This window comes from Papio anubis, chromosome 13 (genome assembly GCF_008728515.1).
Source record: "Papio anubis isolate 15944 chromosome 13, Panubis1.0, whole genome shotgun sequence".
In the NCBI taxonomy this organism is placed as follows: Eukaryota; Metazoa; Chordata; class Mammalia; order Primates; family Cercopithecidae; genus Papio; species Papio anubis.
Window position 1 is genome coordinate 104993451 of NC_044988.1, and position 27241 is coordinate 105020691.

The window sequence follows — 27241 nt, forward strand, 5'->3', positions numbered from 1 at the left end:
GCATCATGCAGATGGCTGTACCATTCTATCCTAATATCAAACAGCAGTGATGAGAAGCGTGTGACATTAGCTCAGGGCAAAAGAACAGCAAGAAACTGGGTATCAAGTCAAGGAATGAACCCGAATGTATACAACAACTTCAGAGATGGTACAAATGTCCTGTCCTAAAAAAGCATTATTTATTCAATAAATAGTGTTGAGGGAAATGGGCAAGACAGATCGGGGGAAATAAGATTGGCTAGCTCACCTACATATTATCTTAAAATTCGTTCCTGATCAATTCTGAATAAAAGGAAGGAAATCTTGAAACTTCTTTCTATAACTTGTGGATGGGGTGCCTACACGGACAGTATCAACACCAGGGGAAAGGTTGAGAGCTTTAAACTTGGCATATCAAAGACATCATCAACACTATCAAAATGGAAAGAACAATCTGAAATTAACATTTGCAGCAAAAGTGACGAAGGGTTCATATCACATATGTAAATACATATGTAAATCAGAACTCCTTGAAGGGCCAGGCGTGGTGGCTCATGCCTGTAATCCCATCACTGTGGAAGGCTGGGGGCCAAACGATGGCTTGAGCCCAGGAGTTTGAGACCAGCCTGGGCAATATAGCAAGACCCTGTCTCTAAAAAAAAAAAAAAAAAAAAAAAAAAAAACTTAAAAAAAAGCAGTCCCAAATTAAAAAAATAACAAGAAAAAAATAGCTGTGCATTGTGATATACATCTGTAGTTGCAGCTACTTGGAAGGCTAAGGCTGGCAGATCCCTCGAGCTCAGGAGTTTGAGGCTGCAGTAAGCCATGATATCACACCACTGCACTCCAGCTTGGGCAACAGAGTGAGATCCTGTCTCTGAAAGTAAAAAGAAAAAAAGCACTGAGCAAAAGATAAGAAAGGCTATTTGCATAGATCAAAAGGCTGATTCAAAGGTTTGACTTCGGCCAGGTGCAGTGGCTCATGCCTGTAATCCCAGCACTTTGGGAGGCCGAGGCGAGCAGATCACGAGGTCAGGAGATCGAGACCATCCTCGTTAACACGGTGAAATCCTGTCTCTACTAAAAATACAAAAATTAGCTGGGGGTGGTGGTGCACACCTGTAGTCCCAGCTACTCAGGAGGCTGAGGCAGGAGAATGGTGTGAACCCGGGAGGCAGAGCTTGCAGTGAGCCCAGTCTGGACTCCAGTCTGGGTGATAGAGCAAGACTCCGTCTCGAAAAAAAAAAAAGGTTTGACTTCATAAGTAATCAAATAAAAAAGAGAGGCCATTTATTATTGCTCATCAAATTGGCAAAATTGAACTACTTCTAGAAATCAGTTTAGCACCCACCGCGAGGGAGGCACACGCTGGTTGGTGGGGACAGACGCTGGCTTTTCTGAGTGACCCGGTTTCTAAGCCTCCTAAGCAGGCTTGCCCTGGCACCTGGAAATTCTAAACATTCGCAAGCTTACCTGTTGTTCTGCCATGCAAATCAAGAAGTTTACAATGCTTTAATACTGACTCCATAATTTTTAAAACTAAAACTTCAGAAGCCTTCTCAGTAAGTCTTCTAGCCTCATCCATAAATTGGCAGGAAAAATAAAAGAAGTTTTGTTTAGTTCAGTACACCCCACCCTTTCCAGATCTGGCCCAAGTAATTACTAAAACTGTATATATAGGGTTTGTGACTAATGTAATATCTATTTTCACCCTTTTGAAACCTTCATAGTTTTTTTTTTTTAATATGAGAGCTACTGTGTGAGATTCAAGAATAAGTTGCCGAAAAGATCACCTTCTCTTAGTCAAAGGAGACAGCAGCAAAAAAGAGGGAGGGTGAGCTAAGCCTTGACAGACAGATTCTTTAAGATGGTCCCCGTCATGAACAGGGTATGAGGGGGAGGCCGGGTGACACAACGAAGGGGACCCTGAGGTGGTAGCCCCAGGTCTAATTCTGAACCCAGGGAAGCTTTCCTCAGCCTCCGTCTTCCATCCCAGGAAACGGTGGTCAGTGCTCCTTGCAATCTGGTGTTTGAACTGCCATTATTTTTGGGACACCTACTGGATTAGTTTGCTCAGGCCACTAAGTTAGTGTCCACACATACATGTACATAAGCTAGTCTCCCAAACAAGGGAACATGTGTGACATCCATTTGCCGAAGAGAATTGGGTTCCAGTCCTCGAGGATTAACTCCTCCTGTAAAAGATGAAGAATGCGCCATTTGGCAAGTTGGGCATCGCTGGATAGTAGCTTTAGCTTCTTTCCAGGTAACGCCGTATCTGCGTTTGAGACCAGAGGCATTAACACGGCTCAAATTGTGAAAGTGTCGAGCATTAGATATTGCAGTAGCATCTAGGCGATCAGCCATTTGATTCCCTTCAGTCCAAGGTCCTGGAAGAGGTGTATGAGCCCTAATGTGAGTGATGTATAAAGGGTGCATTCTACTCCTAACTGCTGTTTGCAATTGGGTAGATAAACTCATCAGTTGTTCATTTGTATGAAATCGTAACTGAGCATTTTCAGTTAACTGGGTGGAGTGAACCACGTATGAAGAATCAGAAATCACATTAATAGGCATCTCAAAAGCAGTCAATACCTCAATTACAGCTACAAGCTCTGCTTTTTGAGCTGAAGTACAGGACGTCTGAAAAACTTTACCTTTTGAGCCGGAATAAGAAGCTTTACCATTACTAGACCCATCTGTAAAAACATTCTCAGCACCTTCAATTGGTTTAAATTTAGTTATTTTAGGGAGAATCCAATTAGTTAATTTCAAAAACTGAAACAGTTTCGTTTTAGGAAAATGATTATCGAGAATACCCGCAAAGTCAGCTAAACGGGTTTGCCAAGTAGACTATTTATAAAGGCTTGCTGCATTTGTGCCTTCGTGAGAGGGACAATAATTTTTCCAGGATCATATCCACGTAATTTAACAATCCGAGTTCTCCCATTTCCCATCATGGTAGCGATTTGATCCAAACAAGGAGTTAGAGTCCGTGAATTAGTATGTGGAAGAAAAAGCCACTCTCGTAAGTCCTGTTCTTGGACAATAACACCAGTAGGTGAATGCTGAGTTGAAAAAATTAGTGAATCTAGAGTCTTCTCTGGGTCTATTCTATTTATCTGAGCTTTATGGACTTGCTTCTCAATCAGTTGTAACTCGACCTCAGCCTCCTTTGTTAATTGCCGAGGGCTAGTGAGACTAGGATTTCCTCTAAGGATAAAAAACAGATTACTCATGGCACAGGTAAGAATGCCTAGAGCAGGTCGTATCCAATTATGTCCCCTAGTAATTTTTAAAAGTCATTTAATGTTTTTAATTTATCCCTACGTATGGTTACTTTCTGTGGCACAATGGTAGTGTCATTTACCAAGGTCCCCAAGTAGGAGTAAGGAGTAGTAATCTGAATTTTGTCAGGAGCTATAATTAAACCAGCAAGAGAAATTGAATTTTGTGAGTGATCACAACGTTGGCTAATATTTCTCAAGTGAGGGCAGCACAAAGTATATCATCCTTATAGTGAATAATGTAATTGCTTGCCCCACATACGTCTGGCAAATTGTTGGGCTGTTTGACATGCCCTGTGGCAACACTTTCAAGTGACAATGCTTAGCAGGCTGCAGGCTGTTTACCGCAGGAATTGTAAACGCAAACTGTTCACAGTCCTGCTCAGCTAAAGGGATAATAAAGAAACAGTCTTTTAAATCTATGACTATTAAAAGCCAATTTTTTGGAATTATAGCAGGAGAAGGCAATCCTGGCTGTGATGCTCCCATAGGTTGTATAACTGAATTGATGGCTCTTAAGTCAGTTAACATTCTCCATTTACCTGATTTTTTCTTAATTATGAAAACTGGAGAATTCCAAGGAGAAAATGTTGGAGCTATGTGCCCATTTTCTAATTGTTCAGCAACTAATTTCTCTAAAGCCTCCCGTTTTTCTTTACTTAGCGGCCATTGCTGTGTCCAAATTGGCTTATCTGTTAACCATTTTAAAGGTATAGGTTCTGGAGGCTTAACAATGGCCACCATCAAAAATGATATCCTAATCTTTGGCGGGAACTTTTTCCACTTGAAGTGGTTCTTTCAAACCTTGCAAATGTTTTTCTAGTCCCATACCAGGGACATACCCCATTTCATGCATTGTATGTTGACTTTGAGGGTTATATGATTGTTCTGGAATTAGAACTTGTGCTCCCCACTGTTGTAATTAATCCCTTCCCCCTAAATTTATAGGTACAGAAGTTATAATTGGTTGAATAGTCCCAGGTTGTCCGTCGGGCCCCTCGCAATGCAAAATATAACTACTCTGATATACTTCAGGGGCTTTACCAACTCCAACTATGTTAAAGTGAGCGGGTTGAACTGGCTACGTGGACGGCCAGTGCTGTAGAGAAATGATTGAAATGTCCACTCCTATATCTACCAAACCTTTAAATTTCTTTCCCTGAATAGTTATTTCACAGGTAAGACGTTTATCAGTAATGTGATTTACCCAATAAGCTCCTTCGCCTTGTTTATTTGTGCTTCCAAATCCTCCTGTTCGTTTAATTTCACTTTTTCCCATTCCCACATACGGCACAATCAGGAGCTGTGCTACATGCTCTCCTGGCTCTGCTTTCCAGGGAACAGAAGTAGGTACAACAACTTGAATTTCCCCATTGTAATCTGAATCAATGACTCCTGTATGCATTTGTACGCCTTTTAAACGTAAATGAGGCCTTCCTGAAAGTAATCTTATTGTCCCTGCTGGCAAGGGTCCACAGACTCCTGTTAGGACCTTTTGCAGGGGTTCCCCAGGCAGAAGGCTCACAGCTTTCGTGCAGCATAAATCTACTGTGGCACTACCGGTTGTGGCAGGGGACAGACGTTGTACAGGGCTGAGGGAATGGCCTGAGCTGGAAATGCCCCGGTTTAGAACAGGGCCCGGGATGGGCCTCTCATGGCGTTTCCTGAAATCGGGTTCCCTTCTTTTTTTTTTTTTTTTTGAGACGGAGTCTCTCTCTGTCGTCCGGGCTGGAGTGCAGTGGCCCTGCAAGCTCCGCCTCCCGGGTTCACGCCATTCTCCGGCCTCAGCCTCCCGAGTAGCTGGGACTACAGACGCCCGCCACCTCGCCCGGCTAGTTTTTTGTATTTCTTAATAGAGACGGGGTTTCACCATGTTAGCCAGGATGGTCTCGATCTCCTGACCTCGTGATCCGCCCGTCTCGGCCTCCCAAAGTGCTGGGATTACAGGCTTGAGCCACCGCGCCCGGCCCGGGTTCCCTTCTTTATCAAACTTAGAGTGACACTGACTAGCCCAGTGTTTTCCTTTTTTACATTTTGGACATATTTCAGGCTCAACAGTTTTCTTTTTTCCCCTATCTGGCAGGCTGGCTTGCTGATTTTTTCTACATTCTTTTTTAGTATGACCATGCTTCCCACAGTTAAAACAAGCTCCAGGAAATGGAGTATTTCCTTTATCCACTCTCAGTCCTGCCATTGCCTGTGCCAACAAAGTAGCTTTATGCAGATTACCTCCAATACCATCACAGGCCTTGACATAATCAACTAAATGTGCTTTCCCTCTGAGAGGTCGCAGAGCAGCCTGGCAATCAGGATTAGCATTGTCAAAAGCTAATAACTGCAACACTATATCCTCTGAGCAGCCGAATCTGCAATCATCTTTTTAAGAGACTCCTGTAACCGAGCTATAAAATCCACATATGGTTCCCTTGGTCCCTGTTTTATAGCACTAAAGGAAGGGTGCCTTTTTTCCACGCTCTGTTTGTTCCCCACCTGAAGTGATTTTTTCCCAAGCTCTAATGCACACTCCTCTAAGCTGTTCTATGGCCTCATCCTGCGTGACCACTTGTGCATCTAAACCAGCCCAGCCGCCAACCCCCAAAAGTTGGTCTGCAGTTATATTAATTTGAGGTTGGGCCTGGGCATTGCAAGCAGCCTGAGTGGAAGCTTCATCTGCCCACCAAGTTTTAAATTGTAAGAACTGAACAGGAGTTAGACAAGCTCGAGTAAGAGTGTCCCAGTCAGCAGGAATCATCTGACTGGAAACTAACATTCTTTAACAGTCCCATTACAAAAGGAGAACCTGGTCCCTACCGATTTATTGCTTCTTTTAATTCTTTGAGTAATTTAAAAGGAAAAGGCTCAAATGTAGCTGTAATATTTCCCTGTTGATCTGGGGGGTGTATTCTAACAGGGAACTGCCAAGCCTCTAAATCACCCTCTCATCTAGCTTGCTGAATTCCTACCTGAATAGAACTAAGAGTCGTCACTTGAGGCGCTGCTCCAAGTCACTGGGGCAACTATTTTTGCCCAGTATCCTCTGGAAAAGAAAGATCTGGAGGGTCATTTTCTTCAAAATAATAATGAGGGGGTGCAGAAGGGTAGGGATGAACCTCTCCTTCCTTTGCCACTTTAGCTTCAGCTGGCAAATAAACATGCTCTGTAATCTCTTCTGTTACTTCACTATACTCTTGTTCCTCCTCGTCATCAGTGTGAAAAAGTTCCAAGGTGAAAAGAACCAGACCCCATATCTGTCCCATTGTTACCCTGACGCTTCCGAGCTCCCCTTCTTACTCACCATGGGGGTTGCTTTAAGAGTACTCGGGTGTCCTCCAGCTAGTTTTCCATTCCAACGGTCCCTCCAGCGACCCTTCGACATGGATTCGAGCCCCCACGATGGACGCCGCTTGCCGAGACCAGCTCAGTTGGGGAGACCCTAACCCAGCGGCGCTAGAGGAGTTAAAGACACACACACAGAAAAATAGAGGTGTGAAGTGGGGAAATCAGGGGTCTCACAGCCTTCAGAGCTGAGAGCCCCGAGCAAAGATTTACCCACATATTTATTAACAGCAAACTAGTCATCAGCATGGTTTCTATAGATATTAAATTAACTAAAATATCCCTTATGGGAAACGAAGGGATGGGCCGAATTAAAGGAATAGGTTGGGCTAGTTAACTAACAGCAGGAACACACCCTTAAAACACAGATCGCTCATGCTATTGTTTGTGGCTTAAGAATGCCTTTAAGTGGTTTTCCGTCCTGGGCGGGCCAGGTGTTCCTTGCCCTCATTCCTGTGAACCCACAACCTTCCAGTTTGGGCATTAGGGCCATTATGAACATGTCACAGTGCTGCAGAGATTTTATGGCCAGTGTTGGGGCCAGTTTATGGCCAGATTTTGGGGGGCTTGCTCCCAACAGTCCCTGTGTCCTCATGGTCATCCCTCTATATGTCTGTGTCTTAATCTCTTAATAAGGACCTGTGGGATTAGGGCCCACCTCAGTGACCTCATTTTACCTTAATGACCTCTTTAACGGCCCTATCTCCAGCAGACACAGTCACATTCTGAGGTACGGAGTTAGGACTTCAGCATAGTAACGGGGTGGGCCATGACACTTACTAAATCTGTTCATAGCTGCCGCTGCCCACGGACTCAGGAACATTCTCCCTCTGTGACACACAAAGCGTCTCGTGGAGGTGTTGGCTCCCTGACCACCACAGAGCTCAGGTGACCATCTTCCTTGTCACTTTTAGCACCCTGAACATGTACTCTTAGCACACAGCCTTAACCGCTGCCAGACTGTGGGCTACCAGGGACACAGGTGTTCCAAACTGTCTTCTATTCCTGTCTGCATCTGGCAAAGCACCTTTACCACTGAGCTCAGTAAATAACTTTAAAAAAAAAAAATACCTACAGATTTTTTGTTTGTTTGTTTTGTTTGTTTGTTTGTTTGTTTTGAGATGGAGTTTCACCCTTGCTGCCCAGGCTGGAGTGCAATGGCGGAATCTCACCTCCACCTCCCAGGTTCAAGCGATTCTCCTGTCTCAGCCTCCTGAGTAGCTGGGATTACAGGCACATGCCACCACACCCAGCTAATTTTCTGTATTTTTAGTAGAAATGGGGTTTCACCATGTTAGCCAGGCTGGCTGGTCTCGAACTCCTGACCTCAGGTGATCCACCTGCCTTGGCCTCCCAAAGGGCTGGAATTACAGGCATGAGCTACCGCAACCAGCCAATACCTACAGCTTTTTAACAAAAGGAACTGAATATCTCACTTTGAAACCATAATAGTAAGACATGGCTTTGGCCGGATTCCTCTAGCTCACCTGTGTCAAATCACACACTGGACAGACTGGGACAATACGTGAGGTTGACCACAAGCCACACGTATCCCAGCGTGGAAAAACACAGTGAAGACTTAATGAGTGGCCTGGCATTTATTTTTTCCTTTGCATGAGCTACTTTTCCATTTTATGAATGTCTTTTCTCAACTAGAGTCTTTCTCCATTAAAAAAAATTCATTCTATGTCAAATGCATTTTCACATTATCTACGATACATAGATAATAACATTACTGTGTATTCATGTTAAGTAATTATCCTTTTATTCTTTATCCTATATTAGCCAAATAAGATGGCTCAAAATGGCAAGAAGAAACATTTATTTGGGAAGGACGTACATTTGTATGTCTCTAAAAAATGGAGGGTTTTAAGACTTCCCTCATTTATAAGAAATTGCCGTGATTCGTTTATTCGACATAAACCTAATGGCGTAATTCATAATTTCCTGTGGGAATCATGTGCAACCTTGACGTATTGGATCTGCGGAGGAGGAGAAAATGCAAGATCCCAGCTGTATTCTGGTGATAACAGCTTGGTGGGTTTATTGAGGTAAAAATACTTGTTCAGGTGCTTTTCATAGGTGCTATTGAGTCCATTTTTGATGTCATGAATAACTCCATTCAGATATTCTTCGATGAAGTCTAAAATATTATGGGGCGTGCCACCAACCATCAAGCTGCCATAATAGAAATCCCCCTGTCCAAACGGGATGCTAGCTGCTGAGGTTGGCCTCCTCTCATAAGGGAAGTTCTTGGTGTTTCTGAAATACCACCAGGCATGGAGCTGGGCCACCAACGGGCCCAGCGTCTCCACCCCGAACTCATTCTGGAAGACCTGGTTGACCGCCATACTGAAGAGGAAGTCCACCTCATCCTGGATGTGACTGGTGATATGTTCACCCAGGCTCTTCATGTACACCAGGGAGCCATCGAGCCACCACCTCTCGGCGTCCACTTCAAATGCTTTGAACGTTCGAAGAGGACTGGGCTCTATGTCAGGCAGCTGGAGGAAGGCGTCCACCATGATGTAGAAGATCACTCGGTAGCCTGTCATGAAGTGCTTATTCGCGGAGTGTAGGAACAGCCTCAGGTACTCCTCTGCAAACCTAGGTAACACACACCAGAGAAGAGATTTACTTTTCTTTTTTTTTGAGATGGAGTCTTGCTCTGATGCCCAGGCTGGAGTGCAGTGGTCTGATCTCGACTCACTGCAACCTCCGCCTCCCAGGTTCAAGCAATTCTCCTGCCTCAGCCTCCCAAGTAGCTGGGATTACAGGCACCTGCCACCACACCCGGCTAATTTTGTGTGTGTGTGTGTTTTTAGTAGAGATGGGGTTTCACCATGTTGGCCAGGCTGGTCTCAAATTCCTGACCTCAGGTGATCCACCCACCTCGGTCTCCCAAAGTGCTGGGATTACAGGCATGAGCCACCGTGCCCGGCCAACACTTACTTTTCTAAACATGATCAGGAGAAGAGGCGGCTGAATGCGCTAACATGGGTGTCCTCTGATGCTAAGGAACTCAGGAGGCACAAGTGTGGAAGAGTCGGGCCCACAGCTTCAGCTGAGTCGGTGAGTGGGAAGGAATGTCCTCACTTGGAGGCCTGAGAAAACCCACCATGTTTTAGAATGGCTGTTGTGAAGAAAGGGAGCAGGAGCTAAATGGATATGAGTCAAAAGGTTCCCACTGGTGTTAAGGACTCGGCCATCGACAGAGAAACCCAGCACACCTTTTGTACAGGCCAGCCAGAAATTGAAGGAAATCATATCTACAGTAGTCCATTTCCAAGACAAAGGGCCTTAAATCGGCTTAGGTCAGCAAACTACAAAAGAAACAGGATATACTAGGCCCCAGCTTATATAGCCAATGCCTGCTTGTTGGCCTCCCACCTTAGTTGCCCTCACCCAAACCAAAAAAGTTTAGTCAAAAAAGTTTAAAAAGATAAAACTTTACTAGTCTGCAAAATAGCTCGCTTTGTCTGTTCTTATCAGCCTGCTCAGCTACTTAGGTCCTAAGTCAGATACTTGAAGAGCCCCTGAGCTGACCACGACTGCAATGCATTGTGGGCTGCAACAAAATGCAGCAAAACCACCCTAAAGAAAACACCTAAAGCCCCTGCTCAACAACCAATAGGTGACGTCTTGGAAGATTGTGACCCCGCCCCCCTCCCACAGTACTCAGCCTATGAGCAACTGGGGGAGGGGCCTGCGCACTAGGTGATAAATGGCTTGTTGAAGCTGTGCTGGGTGTGCCTGCCCATCAGACACCCGATCGTGCAAGACCGTCATTAAAAGTCTCACTTTCACTGTTCTCCAGGTCTCTGAGTCCATTCTTTGGTTTTGGAAGGGTGAGTTCGTTTCTCACAGAAATCATGGCTATTGTTATCATTAATTATGCTTGATTATGGTTGGCTCTTTGGAGGGCAAAGACCCGTGAATGCTGATCCACATTTTCCCAAAATAAAAAAGGGCAAAGGTGAGTGGCACCTACCTGCCAGTAGCAAAGACAGCCAGGCCCACGGTGATATTCCGCCTTCTGTAATGTTTTTCCAGGACCTGCCTGTCGAAAGTCCCTTCCCATACGATGGGAGCAAGCCAGTCTGTTTTCGTTATAACATCAGGGCGTTTTCTGTGGAACAAGAACCAAATTAAAACAGGGCTTGCTTTACTGAGGTGCCGGCAGCAGGTGCCGAGCAGTAATGACTAATGCTTAGAAAGTACTGGCCAAGCGTGGTGGCTCAAGCCTGTAATCCCAGCACTTTGGGAGGCCGAGACGGGTGGATCACCAGGTCAGGAGATCGAGACCATCCTGGCTAACACGGTGAAACCCCGTCTCTACTAAAAAATACAAAAAACTAGCCGGGCGAGGTGGCGGGCGCCTGTAGTCCCAGCTACTCGGGAGGCTGAGGCAGGAGAATGGCGTGAACCCGGGAGGCGGAGCTTGCAGTGAGCTGAGATCCGGCCACTGCACTCCAACCTGGGCGACAGAGTCAGACTCCGTCTCAAAAAAAAAAAAAAAAAAAAAAGCACCAGCTGCACATCCGGCTCTGTGTTTGAGTGCATTATCCCACTGGATTTATCTTTGCAATGCCCTATGCAGTGAGTGCCACCACCCCTGATCTCCACATGGGGAACCAGAGGCACACACGATTGAGTAAGTTGCCCGACACTGCACAGTTAACACGTGGGGGTTGGGATGCCACACCTAGCCCACCTGGCTCCTGGGTTTGTGCGTTCCTCCCCCAACCACCTGCCTTTGAGCCCAGGAGCTGCCTTTTCCGAGCTCTGACTGCAGCTCAAAATTAGGCAGCCCAGAGTCAGAACACTCTCCAATCATTCACTGAAGCCAAGGTGGGAGGCAGGAGATCACCTCCCTTATGCAATGCCTTTATTTTTCCCTCCTTCTCTGCTTTCTTTTTCTCTCTCCCCTTTTCCTACAAGTTTCTGGGGATGCCCTTTTTTTTTCAGCTTCTCCCTCATGCTTTAGGCCCATCAGTGCAATGCAGCAGAAATGAGAGATGAGTCCAAAAAGGGAGAGAGCCATCCGATTTGCCTTCAATACAACAAGACCACAGCAGGATTTAAGACAGGCTATTAAACATCTGGAAATCAATGAATGTAAACCACCATATTGAAAGATAGAGAAGATCAATCACATGCTCAACTTGGAAAAAACACCCTACGAAGTTCAATGTCGATTCATGATAAAAGCTCCCAGAAAAAAAAGTAATAGAGGGGAATGCCCTCAACTTGATAAAGAACATCTACAAATATCCTCTAGCTCACACACTTCATAGTGAAAGACTGAATGCTTTCTCCCTACAATGAGGAACGTGGCAGTTCCAACATAGTGATGACAGTTCTAGCCACTACAATAAGGCAAGAAAATGAAATAAAAGCCATCAGATTGGAAAGGAAAAAAATAACACTGTCCCTATTTGCAGATTACATAATTGTCTACATAGAAAATCCTAAGGAATCTAAAAACAACCAAAATCTCCTAGAACTAACAAGTGAACTCAGCAAAGCTTCAGGATACAAGGTCAACACATTAAAAAAGTAATCTCCCTACTATGAACAATGAACATGCAGAAAGTAATATTTAAAACACAATGCTATCTACAGTTTCTCCAAAGAAAATGAAATACTTTAATATATCACTACTGAAAAGGAGTCACTCCCCATTCCCTTCTCCCTACAATCCCTGCAACAACTCATCTACTTTCTGTCTCTGTAGATTTGCCTGTTCTGGAAACATGGCTGAATAATATTCCATTGGATGGCTAGACCACATTTTGTTTATCCGTTCATTAGTTGAAGAACATTTGAGTTATTAACACTTTTGGCTACTATGAATAATACTGCTATTAAAATTCATACATGAGTTTTTTGTGTGAAGATATGCCTTTAATTCTCTTGCGTATATATCTAGAGGTAGAACTGCTGGGTCATATGATAATTCTATGGTTAACTTTTTGAGGAACTGACAAACTGTCTCCCATAAAGGCTGCACCATTTTACATTCCCACCAAAAGTAGATGAAATTTCAAATTTCTCCACATCCTCGCCAACACTTTTTTGTTATCTTTTTTATTCCAGCCATCCTACTTTACACATCTTTATACATCATAGAGTGTGAAGTGCTATCTCAGTGTGACCTTAATTTGCATTTCCCTAATAGCTAATACTGTTGAGCATCTTTTCATGTGCTTATTGGCCATTAGTATACCTTCTTTGGAGAAATGGCTATTCAGATCCTTTGCCCATTTTAAATCACTATTTGTCATTTTGTTGTTTAATTATAAGAGTTATTTATATATTCTGGATATTAGGCCCTTATCAGATGTGAATTGCAAATGTTTTTCCTATTCTGTGGGTTGTCTTTTCATTTTCTTGATAATGTCCTTTGATTCATGAAAGTTTTAGTTTTGATGAAGTCCACTTTACCTATTTTTTATTGTTGTTGTACTTTTGATTCATCAGGTTGAGGAAGTTCCCTTCCATTTCTAGTTTGTTGGGTGCTTATTATTTTAAGTGTTGAATTTTGTCAAATGCTTTTTCTGCATCTATTGAGATGATCCTGTGGGTTTTATATTCTGTATTCTATTAATACAGTGTATTACATAAATTGATTTTCATACATTGAACCAACCTGAATTCCTGGAATAAATTCCACTATGTAGTTTATGGTGTATAATCCTTTTTTACATGTTGCTGAATTCAGTTTTCTATAATAGTATTTTGCTGAAAAGTTTTGCATTTATATTCATATGGGATATTGGTCTGTAGTTTTCTTGTGATACCTTTGTCTGGTTTTGATATCAGGGTAATACTGGTCTAGAATGAGTTGAAAAATACTCCTTTCTCTTTTAATATTTTGAAGAGCTTGTGAAAGATTGGTATTAATTCTTCTTTAGCATTTGACATAGTTTACCAATGACATTTTGTATTTCTGGGCTTTTCTTTGTAGAAAGATTTTTATTACTAATTCAAAGTATTTACTTATTATAGCTCATTCAAATTTTCCCTTTCTTCTTTAGTCTTTCTAGGAATTTCTTCATTTCACATAGGTTATTTAATTTGTTGGCATACAATTAATCACAGTATTCCCTCATAATCCTTATTATTTCTGGAGGTTGGTGGTCATGTCCCCTCTTTCACTCCTGATTCTAGTAATTTCAGTTCTCCCTTTTTATCTAGGTCAATCAAGTTATACTTTTGGCAAATTTGTTTATCTTTTCAAAAAACCAGTTTTGGTTTTGTTAACTTTCTCTATTATTCTTCTATTTTCTATTTAATTGATTTGCTCCTCTTTTTTTCCTGTGCTTGCTTTAGTTTTATTTGGTTTGTTTATAAGAACCTCGAAAATCAAACTCCAATTCCGGAAACCTCACAGGAGAGCTGATTTTCTTAATGTATACATTTTCCTTAACGTATAAAGCCTAAGACCAGCCTAGTCAAAATAGCAAGACCTCATCTCTACAAAAAAATTTTAAAATTAGCAGGTTATTGACTTGGGATCTTTCATTTTAATGTAGGCATTTATAGCTATAAATTTCTCAGTAAGCACTGCTTTTGCTGCACCCCATAAGTTTGGCATGTAGTGTTTTTATTTTCAATCACATTAAAATATTTTTTAATTTCTCTTGTGATTCCTTTCTGAGTATTTAGGGGTGAATTGTTAAATGTCCACACATCTGTAAATTACCCAAATTACTTTCTGTTACTGATTTCTAATTTTAGAATTTAGAAAAAATGATCAAAGAACATATTTTGGGCTGGGCGCGGTGGCTCATGCCTATAATCCCAGCACTTCAGGAGGCCGAGGCGGGCGGATCACGAGATCGGGAGATCAAGACCATCCTGGCCAACACCGTGAAACCGCGTCTCTACTAAATACATAAAAAATTAGCCAGGCATGGTGGTGGGCGCCTGTAGTCCCAGCTACTTGGGAGGCTGAGGCAAGAGAATGGTGTGAACCTGGGAGGCAGAGCTTGCAGTGAACTGAAATCGTGCCACTGCACTCCAGCCTGGACAACAGAGCTAGACTCCATCTCAAAAAAAAAAACAAAAAGAAAAGAAAAACAAAAACAAAACAACAAACAAAAAAAAACCTACATGAAAGATGAAATATGAATGAATGGTAAACATATAAAAAGATACTCGGGACGCTGAGGCAGGTGGATCACCTGTGGTCAGGAGTTCAAGACCAGCCTGGCCAACATGGTGAAACCCTGTCTCTACTAAAAATACAAAAATTAGCCAGGTGTGGTGGCAGGTACCTGTAATCCCAGCTACTCAGGAGGCTGAGGCAGGAGAATCACTTGAACCCTGGAGGCAGAGGTTGCAGTGAACCAAGATCACGCCATTGCACTCCAGCCTGGGCAACAAGAGTAAAACTCTGTCTCTTAAAAAAAAAAAAAAAAAAAATACTCAAACAATACAATTACAGAAATGCAAATTGAATTGAGGTCTTAACTAGCAGCTTTACCAAACATAAAAAAGCTTGTAATACTTTATGCACTGTATACAAGAAGATAAAATGGTACCATTATTAAAAGTAAATTTAGCCATTTTAAATTTACATCCAAAATTTTAAATGTCTGCATTCTTTGGCCTAATAACTTCATTTTAGAAATGGATCTCACATAGGAAGTCATACATCTGTGTAAAAAAAAAAAAACAAAAACAAAAAAGGGCTACATTTAGTCACCAGAACTTTGCCTACAATAGCCCCCAAACTGTAAATAACCCCAAACCTACATAGGAACACAACACAAAGTTGAACACTACACACACTTTACAAAGGATGAGGCTGCCCCTGAGTGCTGCCACCAAAGTCAAGCAGCGTCATCAGTAGCATTTTCAAGCTGGTTCCGAAGACACGTTCTTGCACTGTGTAAACCAGGAAAGCCAAGCCAGGTAGCGTGAGTCTGCTTCTTCATGACCACCGTCATCGCCTGGTTCGTGATCAACGGACCCTGGTTTGTTTATAAGAACCTCGAAAATCAAACTCCAATTCCGGAAACCTCGCAGGAGAGCTGAATTTAGTGACTGGGGAAGAAAAACCTATCACGTCAAGTTGAGGTATATCGTTGGTGTGAGCATGCAAAAAGGCATTTTTGTTCTTACCTAGGATGAAACCAGTCTGAGAGTCGAAGTTCTTCTACTTGGTGATTCCTGGGTACAAAGAGAAAACCGAGTGATTACAGGGAGGGAGCCTGTTCAATTTTTGTTCTTACCTAGGATAAAACCAGTCTGAGAGCCGAAGTTCTTCTACTTGGTGATTCCTGGGTACAAAGAGAAAACCGAGTGATTACAGGGAGCCTGTTCAATGTTTATTGAGCCTGCAATGGGCAGACCCTGTTTGGCATTTTGTCAACATGTGTCAACCCAAATCAGAGTCGGGGAAGCCTCCTGGAGGGGAGGTATCTCAGCTGGGTGGGGAAGGGTGCGAGCTGGTCTAGGAAAGAGATGTAGGGAAAGGAGGTCATGGCCACAGGCAGAATGTCAGGAAACAGTATGGGTGTTGGGAGGAAGATTTTTTTTTTAAAAAAAGGAAATGCCCGGGTGCGGTGGCTCACGCCTGTGATCCCAGCACTTTGGGAGGCCAAGGCGGGCGGATCACGAGGTCAGGAGATCGAGACCATCCTGGTTAACACGGTGAAACCCCGTCTCTACTAAAAAATACAAAAAAAAATTAGCCGGGCCTGGTGGCGGTCGCCTGTAGTCCCAGCTACTCGGGAGGCTGAGGCAGGAGAATGGCCTGAACCCGGGAGGCGGAGCTTGCAGTGAGCTGAGATCGCACCACTGCACTCCAGCCTGGGCGACAGAGCGAGACCTCGTCTCAAAAAAAATAATAATAAAAAATAAATTAAAAAAGGAAATGAACAGATCAGGTAAGAGAATGTATATTCAGACAAAAACATAGATTTAATTAATTTATTTACCAAACATAAGCGTCTTTGCTACATGTTGTAAAGAGGTGGGGAGGAGGCATCCAGAAGTTCGTCTTTGATTCTGTTTGCATTTATTTTGTTATTTATTTTAAGAGATGTGTTCTCACTTGCATGATCACAGCTCACTGCAGCCTCAAACCCCTGAGCTCAAGCCATCCTCCCACCTCAACCTCCAAGGTATATGGGACCACAGGCACAAGCTACCTCCCTTTGCATTTCAACACTGCATTCATCTAGAGTGTAATTGTGCTTTTAAGCTATTAGCAAGCTTATTAGGCAACCTCTGTTTCGTAACCCTAGGAGGATTTTTTTTTTTTTTTTTTTTTGACAGGTTTTCACTCTGTCACCCAGGCTGGGGTGCAGTGTCACCATCACAGTTCACTGCAGCCTCAACCTCCTGGGCTCAAGTGATCCTCCCACCTCAGCCTCCCAGGTAGCTCAGACCACAGGGGTGTGCCACCGTGCCTGGCTAATTTTTAAATTATTTGTAGAGACAGGGTCTCCCTGCGTTGCCTAGGATAGTAACCCTGGGATATTTTTAAGTAAAATAAATGACTTCAAGACTGTCTCCTTTTATGGTATTCTCATGAGTGTCCTTAGCCACAGACATTCCATGATTGGATTCCACAGGGCAAGACACATCAAAATCCAAATTGTCCACACCAGACTTCAAAAACATGAAGCGACAAAGGGGGAACTTAATTTAAGGTCCTCATTCTTTCACCATGCTGGTCTTAATTTCTGGGGCCCTGCAGAATGACCAGAGCAGAGAACATCCTGGCTGAAGAGGATTATTGTAACCTAAAGAAAACAATCACCCTTGACAGAGATTTTTTTTTTTTTTTTTTTTTCAAGACGGAGTCTTGCTCTGTCGCCCAGGCTGGAGTACAGTGGTGCAATCTTAGCTTACTGCAACCTCCACCTCTTGGGTTCAAGTGATTCTCCTGCCTCAGCCCCCCCAGTAGCTGGGATTACAGGCACGCATCACCACACCCAACTAATTTTTGTGTTTTTAGTAGAGATGGGGTTTCACCATGTTGGCCAGGATGGTCTCAAACTCCTGACCTCAAATGATCCACCTGCCTCAGTCTCCCAAAGTGCTGGGATGACAGGAATGAGCCATCACACCCAACCTGTCCTGTCCTTTCTGTAACCAACCCCCAAATCCTCAAGCTCACCACACACACACGTGCACACACACACGTGCATTACATACACACCAGCCTGCACATAACACAGACAGTGGTGTCTTTAGAGATTAGTGCTGTCTTTGGTTTTCTGTTTCCCTTGCCTCTCTTGCCGTTAGGACCCAGTTGACCCCCTCCAGCCTTGCTTTGCAGTTTGTGGAATATTTAGACAACAAATATTCTCGCCGGCTGAGATGCCTTTTCTATTTTTATTTTTATTTTTATTTTTAGAGGGAGTCTTGCTCTGTCTCCCAGGCTGGAGTGCAGTGGCACGATCTCAGCTCACTGCAACCTCTGCCTCACGGGTTCAAGCGATTCTCCTGCCTCAGCCTCCCGAGTAGCTCAGATTACAAGTGCCCACTGCCACACCCGGCTAATTTTATTTTTATTTTTATTTTTATTTTTTGTATTTTAGTAGAGATGGGGCCAGGCTGGTCTGGAACTCCTGACTTCAGGTGATCTGCCTGCCTCGGCCTACCAAAGTGCTGGGACTACAGGCATGAGCCACCGCACCTGGCCTGAGATTCCTTTTCTATAGAGAGGTTTGCCAGGCAAAACACAGGATGTCCATTCAGTTTACAATAAGCAATGAATAATTTTTTCGTGTAACTATTGCATGGGACACACTTCTGTTAAAAATGACTCACTGTTTATCTGAAATTCAAATGTAACTGAGCATCCTGTATGTATATTTCCTAAATGGATCAACCCAACCAGTGAATAACTCCTTATTCTTTAAATAAATGAAAAAAAAATAATTTAAGTTTTAAATTTGAACAAAGACCCATTGCAATTTCAATAACAAAATATCTAGAATCAAGATCCAATTATTTATTCATTTCTTACCAAATAATGAGTGAGCACCTCCTACATGCCAGGCCCCCGGCTATGGTTCTGGGGTAGATGGCAGGATCTGTGCCGTGGATTAACGTGTGGGTCCCTGTCCCCCTTCTGCCGAAGATGACCCCATCATTAACCTCAAACAGATCATCTGAAACCCTTTATAACTGGCCATGCATCCTTTTCATTAAAGTACAATCCTCCAGGAGGACAAACGACACAAAATACATGGCACCAAAGCAGTGGGGGTGGTCATTTTGTTTTGTTTTTTGAGACAGAGTCTCACTCTGTCTCCCAGGCTGGAGTGCAGTGGTGTGATTTCAGCTCACTGCAACCTCCGCCTCCCAGATTCAAGCAATTCTCCTGCCTCAGCCTTCCCAGTAGCTGGGATTATAGGCACCCACCACCACGCCCTGCTAATTTTTGTATTTTTAGTAGAGACAGGGTTTTGCCATGTCAGCCAGGTGGTCTCGAACTCCTGACCTCAAGTGATCTGCCCGCCTCGGCCTCCCAAAGTGCTGGAATTACAGGCATGAGCCACCGCACCTGGCTTTGTTTTCCTTTCCTTTTTTTTTTTTTTTTTTTTTTGCATGATTTACTTTTACTTTATTTCCCCTTTTTTTGTTTCAATCAACTTTATTTTTAGAGCAGATTCAGCCTTACAAAAACATTCTAAAGCTAGTAGGTGGAATCCCCTGCACTCACCCAGTTTCCCCTATTATTAACATCTAGCTTTAGTAGGGTACTTTTGTTCCCATTCATGAAGCAACACTGATGCTCTATTATTAACGAGATCCCATATTTTGGTTGGATTTTCTTGTTTTCCCCTAATGTTCCTTCTCTTTCTCGGGGTCCCACCCAGCACGCCACACTCCAGTCAGCCTACTGTCTGGATCCCACCCAGCACACCACACTCCACTCAGCCTCCTGTCTGCACAGGTTCCTCTTGACTGCAGCCGCCTCTCAGAGCCCATCATGACTTCCTGTTGATGCTGACCTTGTCCGCCTGGCTAGGGTTGTGTTTTCAGGTCTCTCCACACAAAGACTGCTCTTTCTCCCCGCTTGCTTTATAAGGAAGCACTGCACGCAACTCACATTTCAGGACTGGGGCGTCAGGTTCTGCGTCCTTGGTGGTGGAGAATCTACAGACGTGATTTAGAATTCTTCTGCATATGGGAGATTTGTCTCTTCTCCCTTCTTCCTTCTTTCTATCCTTCCAACATCCAGCCAACCTGTCTTCCTTCCTTTCTTCCTTCTTATTTTTCCTCCAATCATTCATTTACATCAGTATGAACTTGTGGAAATTCGTTTCATACTCTGGGTTATAATTCAATGTTACTTTCTTTTCTCGCTCAAGTGGCTCCAGCTCTGGCCATTGGGAGCTCTCCCAGTTAGCTCCCATGTCCCATTTAAGTGGCATACTCCCTTAAATATAGAATGTTTTAAAAATCCCTTCCATCCTTCCTGGCATTATGAGATGCTCTGGGCTCATCTTATAAATCTCCTGCCCGAATCTAGAATCACCCACTTCTCCAAGAAGCCTTGGTTGTTTTCCTGCAGAATGGTGCTAGAAACCAAGATCTGGGCACCAGGTGTGCTCACTGCTAGCAGGGTGTCCTTCCTCCTAGGCCCTCTCAGCTAATACAGCAAGGAAATAGACACTAACCTGTGTGTATATCCACATATCTTCGAACACCTTGACACGTAAACATCTCGACATGTAAACATCTCTGTTCACAGTAAGGTAAACGTGAGTTCATGCTGAGGTCTCCAGCTTCAATCCATTCCCACCTGGATCATTGCAGCCCCTTTCTTCCTTATCTATGAAGTCCCCTCCAACAGCAAGAAACCTGCTCCCCCATGCCCCATTCATTTATTTAACTGATTCAAACATACATGTAGAGCAGCAGCAGAATTGTTAACTCATTCTCCTGTGGGAAAAAACCTTTATCGACCCAAACACAGTGCTCATGTGCAGTTTCTATTGCTTCTACTTTTAAACTCCACTCATTCCCAGCTGGGCACTGTGGCTCACACCTGTAATCCCAGCAGTGTGGGAGGCTGAGGCAGGCAGATCACCTGAGGTCAGGAGTTCGAGACCAGCCTGGCCAACATGGTGAAACCCCATATCTACTAAAAATAAAAAACTAGCCAGGCGTGGTGCCACGTGGCTGTAGTCCCAGCTACTCGGGAGGCTGAGGCAGGAGAATAGCTTGAACCCAGGAGGCAGAGGTTGTGGTGAGTCGAGATCGTGCCACTGCACTCCAGCCTGGGTGACAGAGACTCTGTCTCAAAACAAAACAAAACAGGCCAGGCGCGGTGGCTCAAGCCTGTAACCCCAGCACTTTGGGAGGCCGAGACGGGCGGATCACGAGGTCAGGAGATCGAGACCATCCTGGCTAACACGGTGAAACCCCATCTCTACTAAAAAATACAAAAAACTAGCCAGGCGAGGTGGCGGCGCCTGCAGTCCCAGCTACTCGGGAGGCTGAGGCAGGAGAATGGTGTGAACCCGGGAGGCGGAGTTTGCAGTGAGCCGAGATCCGGCCACTGCACTCCAGCCTGGGCAACAGAACGAGACTCCATCTCAAAAAACAAAGAACAAAACAAACAAAAAAAAACCAAAATAAACTCCACTCATTCCCAAGTTATTTTAGGTCAGCAGCTTTTTCTCTCACCCCTTCCAGTGGGCTTGTTCTGTACATGTGGGATACAGATTATTGTCTCACAGTCTGCATTGCTTCCTAGGATACCTCGAACTTCCTAGTTTTTTAAATTTACATATGTTAATTTCACTGTTCGTGTTGTAACATCCTGTGGGTTTGTTTTTTTTTTAATGCAAAGTTACATGTGTCCATGGTTACACTGTCATACAGAACAGTTTCACTGCCCCCCAAAATTCCTTTGTGCTTCACCTATTCATCCCCTCCCTCATCTCCACCCCATGGCAACCACTGATCTTTTTCCTGCCAATATAGTTTCGCCTTTTCCAGAATGTCACATGAGAATCACACAGCATGCAGCCTTTTCAGGTGGTCTTTTTGCACTTAGCAATATGCGTTTAGGGTTCCTCCATGTCTTCTACCAGTTTTGATAGCTCATTTCTTTTTTTTTTTTTTTTTTTGAGATGGAGTTTCACTCTTGTTGCCCAGGCTGGAGTGCAGTGGCGTGATCTCAGCTCACCGCAACCTCTGCCTCCCGGGTTCAAGCGATTCTCCTGCCTCAGCCTCCCGGGTAGCTGGGATTACAGGCCTGCACCACCACGCCTGGCTAATTTTGTACTGATAGTAGAGACAGTGTTTCTCCATGTTGGTCAGGCTGGTCTCAAACTCCTGACCTCAGGTGATCTGCCCGCCTCGGCTTCCCAAAGTGCTGGGATTATAGGCGTGAGCCACTGCACCTGGCCAGCTCATTTCTTTTTACTGTTGGGTGATATTCCATTGCACGGATGAGCCACAGCATGTTTATCCTTCTCCTGTTGTGTGTTGGTTTCTGGTTTGGAGTGCTTCATGAACTACAGCTTGTTTATCATCCACCTGCTGAAGGGCATCTAGTTTGTTAGTGGTTTGAGGCATTTATGAATAGAGTTTCTATAAACATCTTGTGCAGGGTTTTGTGTGGACGTAAGTTTTTTAATCAATTGACTAAACGGCTAGGAGCACAGCTGCTCCTTGGCATGGTAAAGCTCTATCTAGTTTTCTAAGGAACTGCCACGCTGTCTTCCACAGTACCATTTTGCATTCCCACCAGCAATGAATGAGAGTTCCTGTCGCTCTACTTCCTCACCAGAAGCTGGTTTTCAGATTTTAGATTTTTGGGTGTTAGCCGTTTTAATGGGTGTGTAGCGGTATCTCCTGTTTTCATTGCAATTCCCTGATGACAAATGAGACTGAGAATCTTGGCCTTTGCTTATTTCCCATCGGTATATCTTCTCTTGTGAGATTCTATTCAGTTCCTCTGCTTATTTTTAAATGTTTTAAAAGCCAATATTTAATTTTTAAATTCAGGTGTTTGTTTCCTTGTTGTCAAATTTTAAGAGCTCTTTGCATATTTTGGATACAAGTCCCTTACCAGATATGTGTTGTGCAAAGCCTTCATTTTCAAAAACCGTTATCTCTCATGATACTACTGCTGTTCAAACAGCCTCTGGAAACACCGCATTGCTTATGAGGAAGACCACGAGGAGTGGTACAGAGAAAGCAAGAATTTAAGTTTTTCTAGATGAGAGAATATTAGCAGATGTGTGAGTCTGTTTTCCTGCTGCTACCCAAGACTGGGAAGAAAAAGAGGTTTAATGGGACTTACAGTTCCACATGGCTGGGGAGGCCCAGAATCATAGCGGGAGGCAAAAGGTACATCTTCCATGGCGGCAGGCAAGAGAAAATGAGAAAGAAGCAAAAGTGGAAACCCCTGATAAACCCATCAGATCTCATGAGACTTATTCATTATTACTAGAATAGCACAGGAAAGACCGCTCCCCATGATTCATTACCTCCCCTGGGTCCCTACCACAATGCGTGGGAATTCTGGGAGACGCAATTCAAGTTGAGATTTGGGTGGGGAAAACAGCTAAACCATATCAGCAGGTTTACAGATGTGTCCTCTAGTACACGTTTCTATATGCACAGACACAGGTTGACTTTAGTCTTTTTTACATGAAACACAAAGATGGAAACTTGAGACAGTTTATAATTCCTCTAAAATGGCATGCTCACCTTTATTTTTTATTATGCTTGTTTTATAAAATATTATATCGCTGGCATTGTCTTTCATGTGTGTTTACTGTCTATCTTCTCTAAATAGAACGAAAGCTCCCTGATGACAGGCACTTTAGTTATCACTGCATCCCCAGCACCTAGAATAGAGCCTGGCACCTAGAAGGCACTCAATAAATAATTGTTGAATGTTTAACAATGAAATAATTAAAATATGTGTATTTTCCTTTGTCCCACAAAGACGAACTTTTGATTTATTTAGAGAGTAGTATTGATAGCTTTGGACAAAACTCAGCAGTTTAGATTATCTCTGCCAGTCTGGGCAACATAGGTCTCTACAAAAAAATTTCAAAAATTAGTTGTGTGTGGTGACATATGCCTGTAGTCCCAACTACTCAGGAGGCTGAGGCGGGAGGATCGCTTGAGCCTGGGACGTCAAGACTGCAGTGAGCTAATATGGCACCACTGCACTCCAGCCTAGGCAACAGAGTAAGCCCCTGTCTCAAAAATTAAATTAAATTAAATTAAATCCACCTCTGCCAATCACTAAAGATCATGATTCATCTATATTTTATATTTACCTGAAATAACGCTCAACCAACATCAGTGAAAAAGCAAATAAAACCAATAACAGCATTCTTTTAGAATTCATTCTCTCCTAGGGAAAAAGGGAGAAAAAATTAGATTTTAATCAATAAAAAATGACATATTTGTCATCTTCTAACAATGAGTTAATGTATGGGCCTTGGACACCAACCTTAGAGGTTGCTTCTAGAATGTTCAGCTATCAGGAGACAGCGACTTGAGTAGGGAAGCCTCTCTTCTCCTTCAAGTGCCCGGGGCCAACTGTTCCTTGTGGGCCAGCTTCAGGTGCTCTCTGTCTCTCCCAGCGTTCGTATCAAAGTCTGCCTTGATTGCATAAAAGAAACGCAATAAATCTCTCCACTGCAGGGCTGTGAAAACAGAATGAGGTCTTGATGAGGAAGTCATCTTGACCTAGGATAATGTATTCTGCCCCCAAAGTCGAGTTTTTATTCTTTCTTCCTCACTGAGATAATAAGATGAGTAATCTGTTCCCAGACTATGCCAGTCGAAAAATTTACAAGTGCTCTCAAAGGTAGATCTTGTAAACAGGGAATGAAGTCTAAGTTAAAAGCATTAGACTTTAAGATGGAAATCTGGACTCTCACTAGTGCCTGAGCTTGTGATGGAGGCTTCACATGGGATTTGGTTTACTAGCCCATTGAGAACACGCCATTGGGCTGTGTGTCCACACAAAATGCAGGTCTCTGATTCTCTGATTTTCCTTTTTTTTTTTTTTTTTTTTTTGAGATGGAGTCTCACTCTGTCTCCCAGGCTGGAATGCAGTGGCAGGATCTTGGCTCACTGCAACTTCTGCCTCCTGGGTTCAAGTGATTCTCCTGCCTCAGCCACCATACCCAGCTAATTTTTGTATTTTTAGTGAAGACAAGATTTCACCATGTTGGCCAGGCTGGTCTTGAACTGCTGACCTCAGGTGATCCACCCACCTCAGCCTCCCAGTTATTTTCATTTTTGAACACTCATTTAACAAACATGACGCTTTCGTTCTGCACTGATAGCCATAAAGTAGCCACTTGCCACGTGTGGTCCCTGAGTGTGTGAAATGCAGCTGCTGTGAAATGAGGTGAGCTGCAAGTGTATAAAACACGTGGGGTCTCAAAGTCAAACACAGTGTGAAAGAAAAAAATTTAGCATCTCACTTATAACTTCATATCGATTACACACTGAAACGGTAACAATCTGGGTGTTGTAGTCTGGAAACAGTGAGTTAAATGAAAAATAATTCACCTGTTTCTTCTTACTGTTTGTAATGTGGCTACTAGGAAACTGGACATTGAAAATGTGGCTCATGGGCCAGGCTCAGTGGCTCACGCCTGTAATCCCAGCACTGTGGGAGGCTGAGGCGGGTGGATCATGAGTTCAGGAGTTTAAGACCAGCTGGACCAACATGGTAAGACCCTGTCTCTACTAAAAATACAAAAATTAGCTGGGTGTGGTGGTGCACACCTGTAATCCCAGCTACTCAGGAGGCTGAGGCAGCAGAATCGCTTGATCCCAGGAGGCGGAGGTTGCAGTAGGCTGAGATTGTGCCACTGCACTCCAACCTAGGTGACAGAGCGAGACTCCGTCTCAAAAAAAAAAAAAAAAAAAGAAAAAAGACAGAAAAAGAAAGAAAGAAAATGAGGCTCACATTGTATTTCTATGGGGGCAGTTCTTCATATAATCCCATCCTGGGCAGGCTTCAGCTGGGCCCAGTTCTTGTGCCTCTGCAATTTGAAAGTGACCACCTTTTAAATTCAAGATCACTAGAAATGCCATGTGGATGGGGTAAGACAGGCCCATCTAGCCAGATTCTCTGCAGCAGCGTTTCCTCCTCCATAACATCATCCCTAGGCACCCTCCTAGCTGTGTTGATAGGCTGCCTGTCTGTCAATATCTTTCTGAGGTCAAGGTTAGGGGATGACCCTAACCCTGATTTTACCACAATCATCCAAACTCTCCTAGATCCCTCTTTAAAAGTCCTTTACCCTGGGTTAGAGTGACGTAAAGAGGTAGCCAAAGCCATCCCACGAGGACAGTTATCTTCCAAGCATCATATCTTTTGCTCTGTCTTGCGTCACGAACCAGCTGCCGTCTACTGCTCTCCTAGCACTGGAGTCTTCCATTGGTGCTGACATCACTAGGCTCCTTTGATGATGCAAGCGTCACAGTGACGTCTCTGCCCACAGGTTCTTCCGATGGTTACGAGGATAAGACTTTGTCCCATTTGAAAAATTAAAGGATAGGCTGGGTGTGGTGGCTCATGCCTGTAGTCCCAGCACTTTGGGAGGCCAAGGTGGGTAGATCATCTGAGGTCAGGAGTTCAAAACCAGCCTGGCCAACACGGTGAAACCTCATCTCTACTAAAAATACAAAAAAATTAGCCAGGCGTGGTGGTGGACGACTGTAATCCCAGCTACTTGGGAGGCTGAGAACAGAAGAATGGCTTAAACCCATGAGGCAGAGGTTGCAGTGAGCCAAGATCATGCCATTGCACTCCAGCCCGGGCAGCAGAGCAAGACTCCATCTCAAAAAAAAAGACAAGAAAAGAAAAGAAAAGAAAAGAAGGAAGGAAGGAAGGAAGGAAGGAAGGAAGGAAGGAAGGAAGGAAGGAAGGGAAGGAAGGAAGGAAGGAAGGAAGGAAGGAAGGAAGGAAGGAAGGAAGGAAGGAAGGGAAGGAAGGAAGGAAGGAAAGTTGGTTAAAGGAAACTTGTAAATATCCTTTTGCTTTTCATTTCCTTTGTTGTGTCTCCTTACTTCCTAATCACTGATTCTTACTTATGGAGAGACATTTTGAATGACCTATGTTTATGTTCATACAACGAAGGAAAAATGCAGCATCCTTCTCCTCCTTCATCCTCTTTGAGGTTCTCTCTGATCACCCCAAGAGAGTAAAACCCTTCTTATGCTATCTGAGGATGCCATTTAAGTACTTATTTTTCTGATTACAGAAACAGCATGTTTTTGCGTTATGAGTCAGATGCCTCACTGCACAAAGGAAATGACAATCGTACACAATTCCACCATCTTCAGACAGCCACCTTCATTCATGGTCATAATAGGAGCCTTTATTTATTTCACCCTTCTCATTTGAAAATAAAATAGTTTCTCTTATTGAAAAAGTAGGCCAGGCGCAGTGGCTCATGCCTGTAATCCCAGCACTTTCGGAGGCCGAGGTGGGCAGATCACAAGGTCAAGAGATCAAGACCATCCTGGCCAACATGGTGAAACCCCGTCTCTACTAAAAATACAAAAATTAGCCAGGCGCATGCCTGTAGTCCCAGCTACTCGGGAGGCTGAGGCAGGAGAATTGCTTGAACGCAGGAGGTGGAGGTTGTAGAGCTGAGATCATGCCA

At 43.7% G+C, this 27241-nt stretch overlaps 1 protein-coding gene across 5 annotated transcripts; it reads right to left on the reverse strand.

The window, feature by feature from the left end:
* Nucleotides 1-8344: 8344 nt before the first annotated feature.
* Nucleotides 8345-26027, reverse strand: GLT6D1 (glycosyltransferase 6 domain containing 1). Of its 5 annotated transcripts, none has more exons than XM_003911101.5 (6): nucleotides 25874-26027; nucleotides 24061-24256; nucleotides 23885-23961; nucleotides 15845-15892; nucleotides 10594-10731; nucleotides 8345-9209 (listed from the first exon to the last, which is right to left on the reverse strand). In XM_003911101.5, exons 3-6 carry the CDS (start codon nucleotides 23953-23955, stop codon nucleotides 8540-8542), a joined length of 927 nt encoding a protein of 308 aa, XP_003911150.1. In that variant the 5' UTR covers nucleotides 23956-23961; nucleotides 24061-24256; nucleotides 25874-26027; the 3' UTR covers nucleotides 8345-8539. The 5 variants fall into 5 exon arrangements, with proteins under 5 accessions (XP_003911150.1, XP_009186136.1, XP_009186135.1 ...); XM_009187872.4 differs by lacking the exon at nucleotides 15845-15892 and adding an exon at nucleotides 15735-15782 and having other exon boundaries at nucleotides 24061-24212; nucleotides 25874-26026; XM_009187871.4 differs by lacking the exon at nucleotides 15845-15892 and adding an exon at nucleotides 15735-15782 and having other exon boundaries at nucleotides 25874-26026.
* Between the last annotated feature and the right edge of the window lie 1214 nt (nucleotides 26028-27241).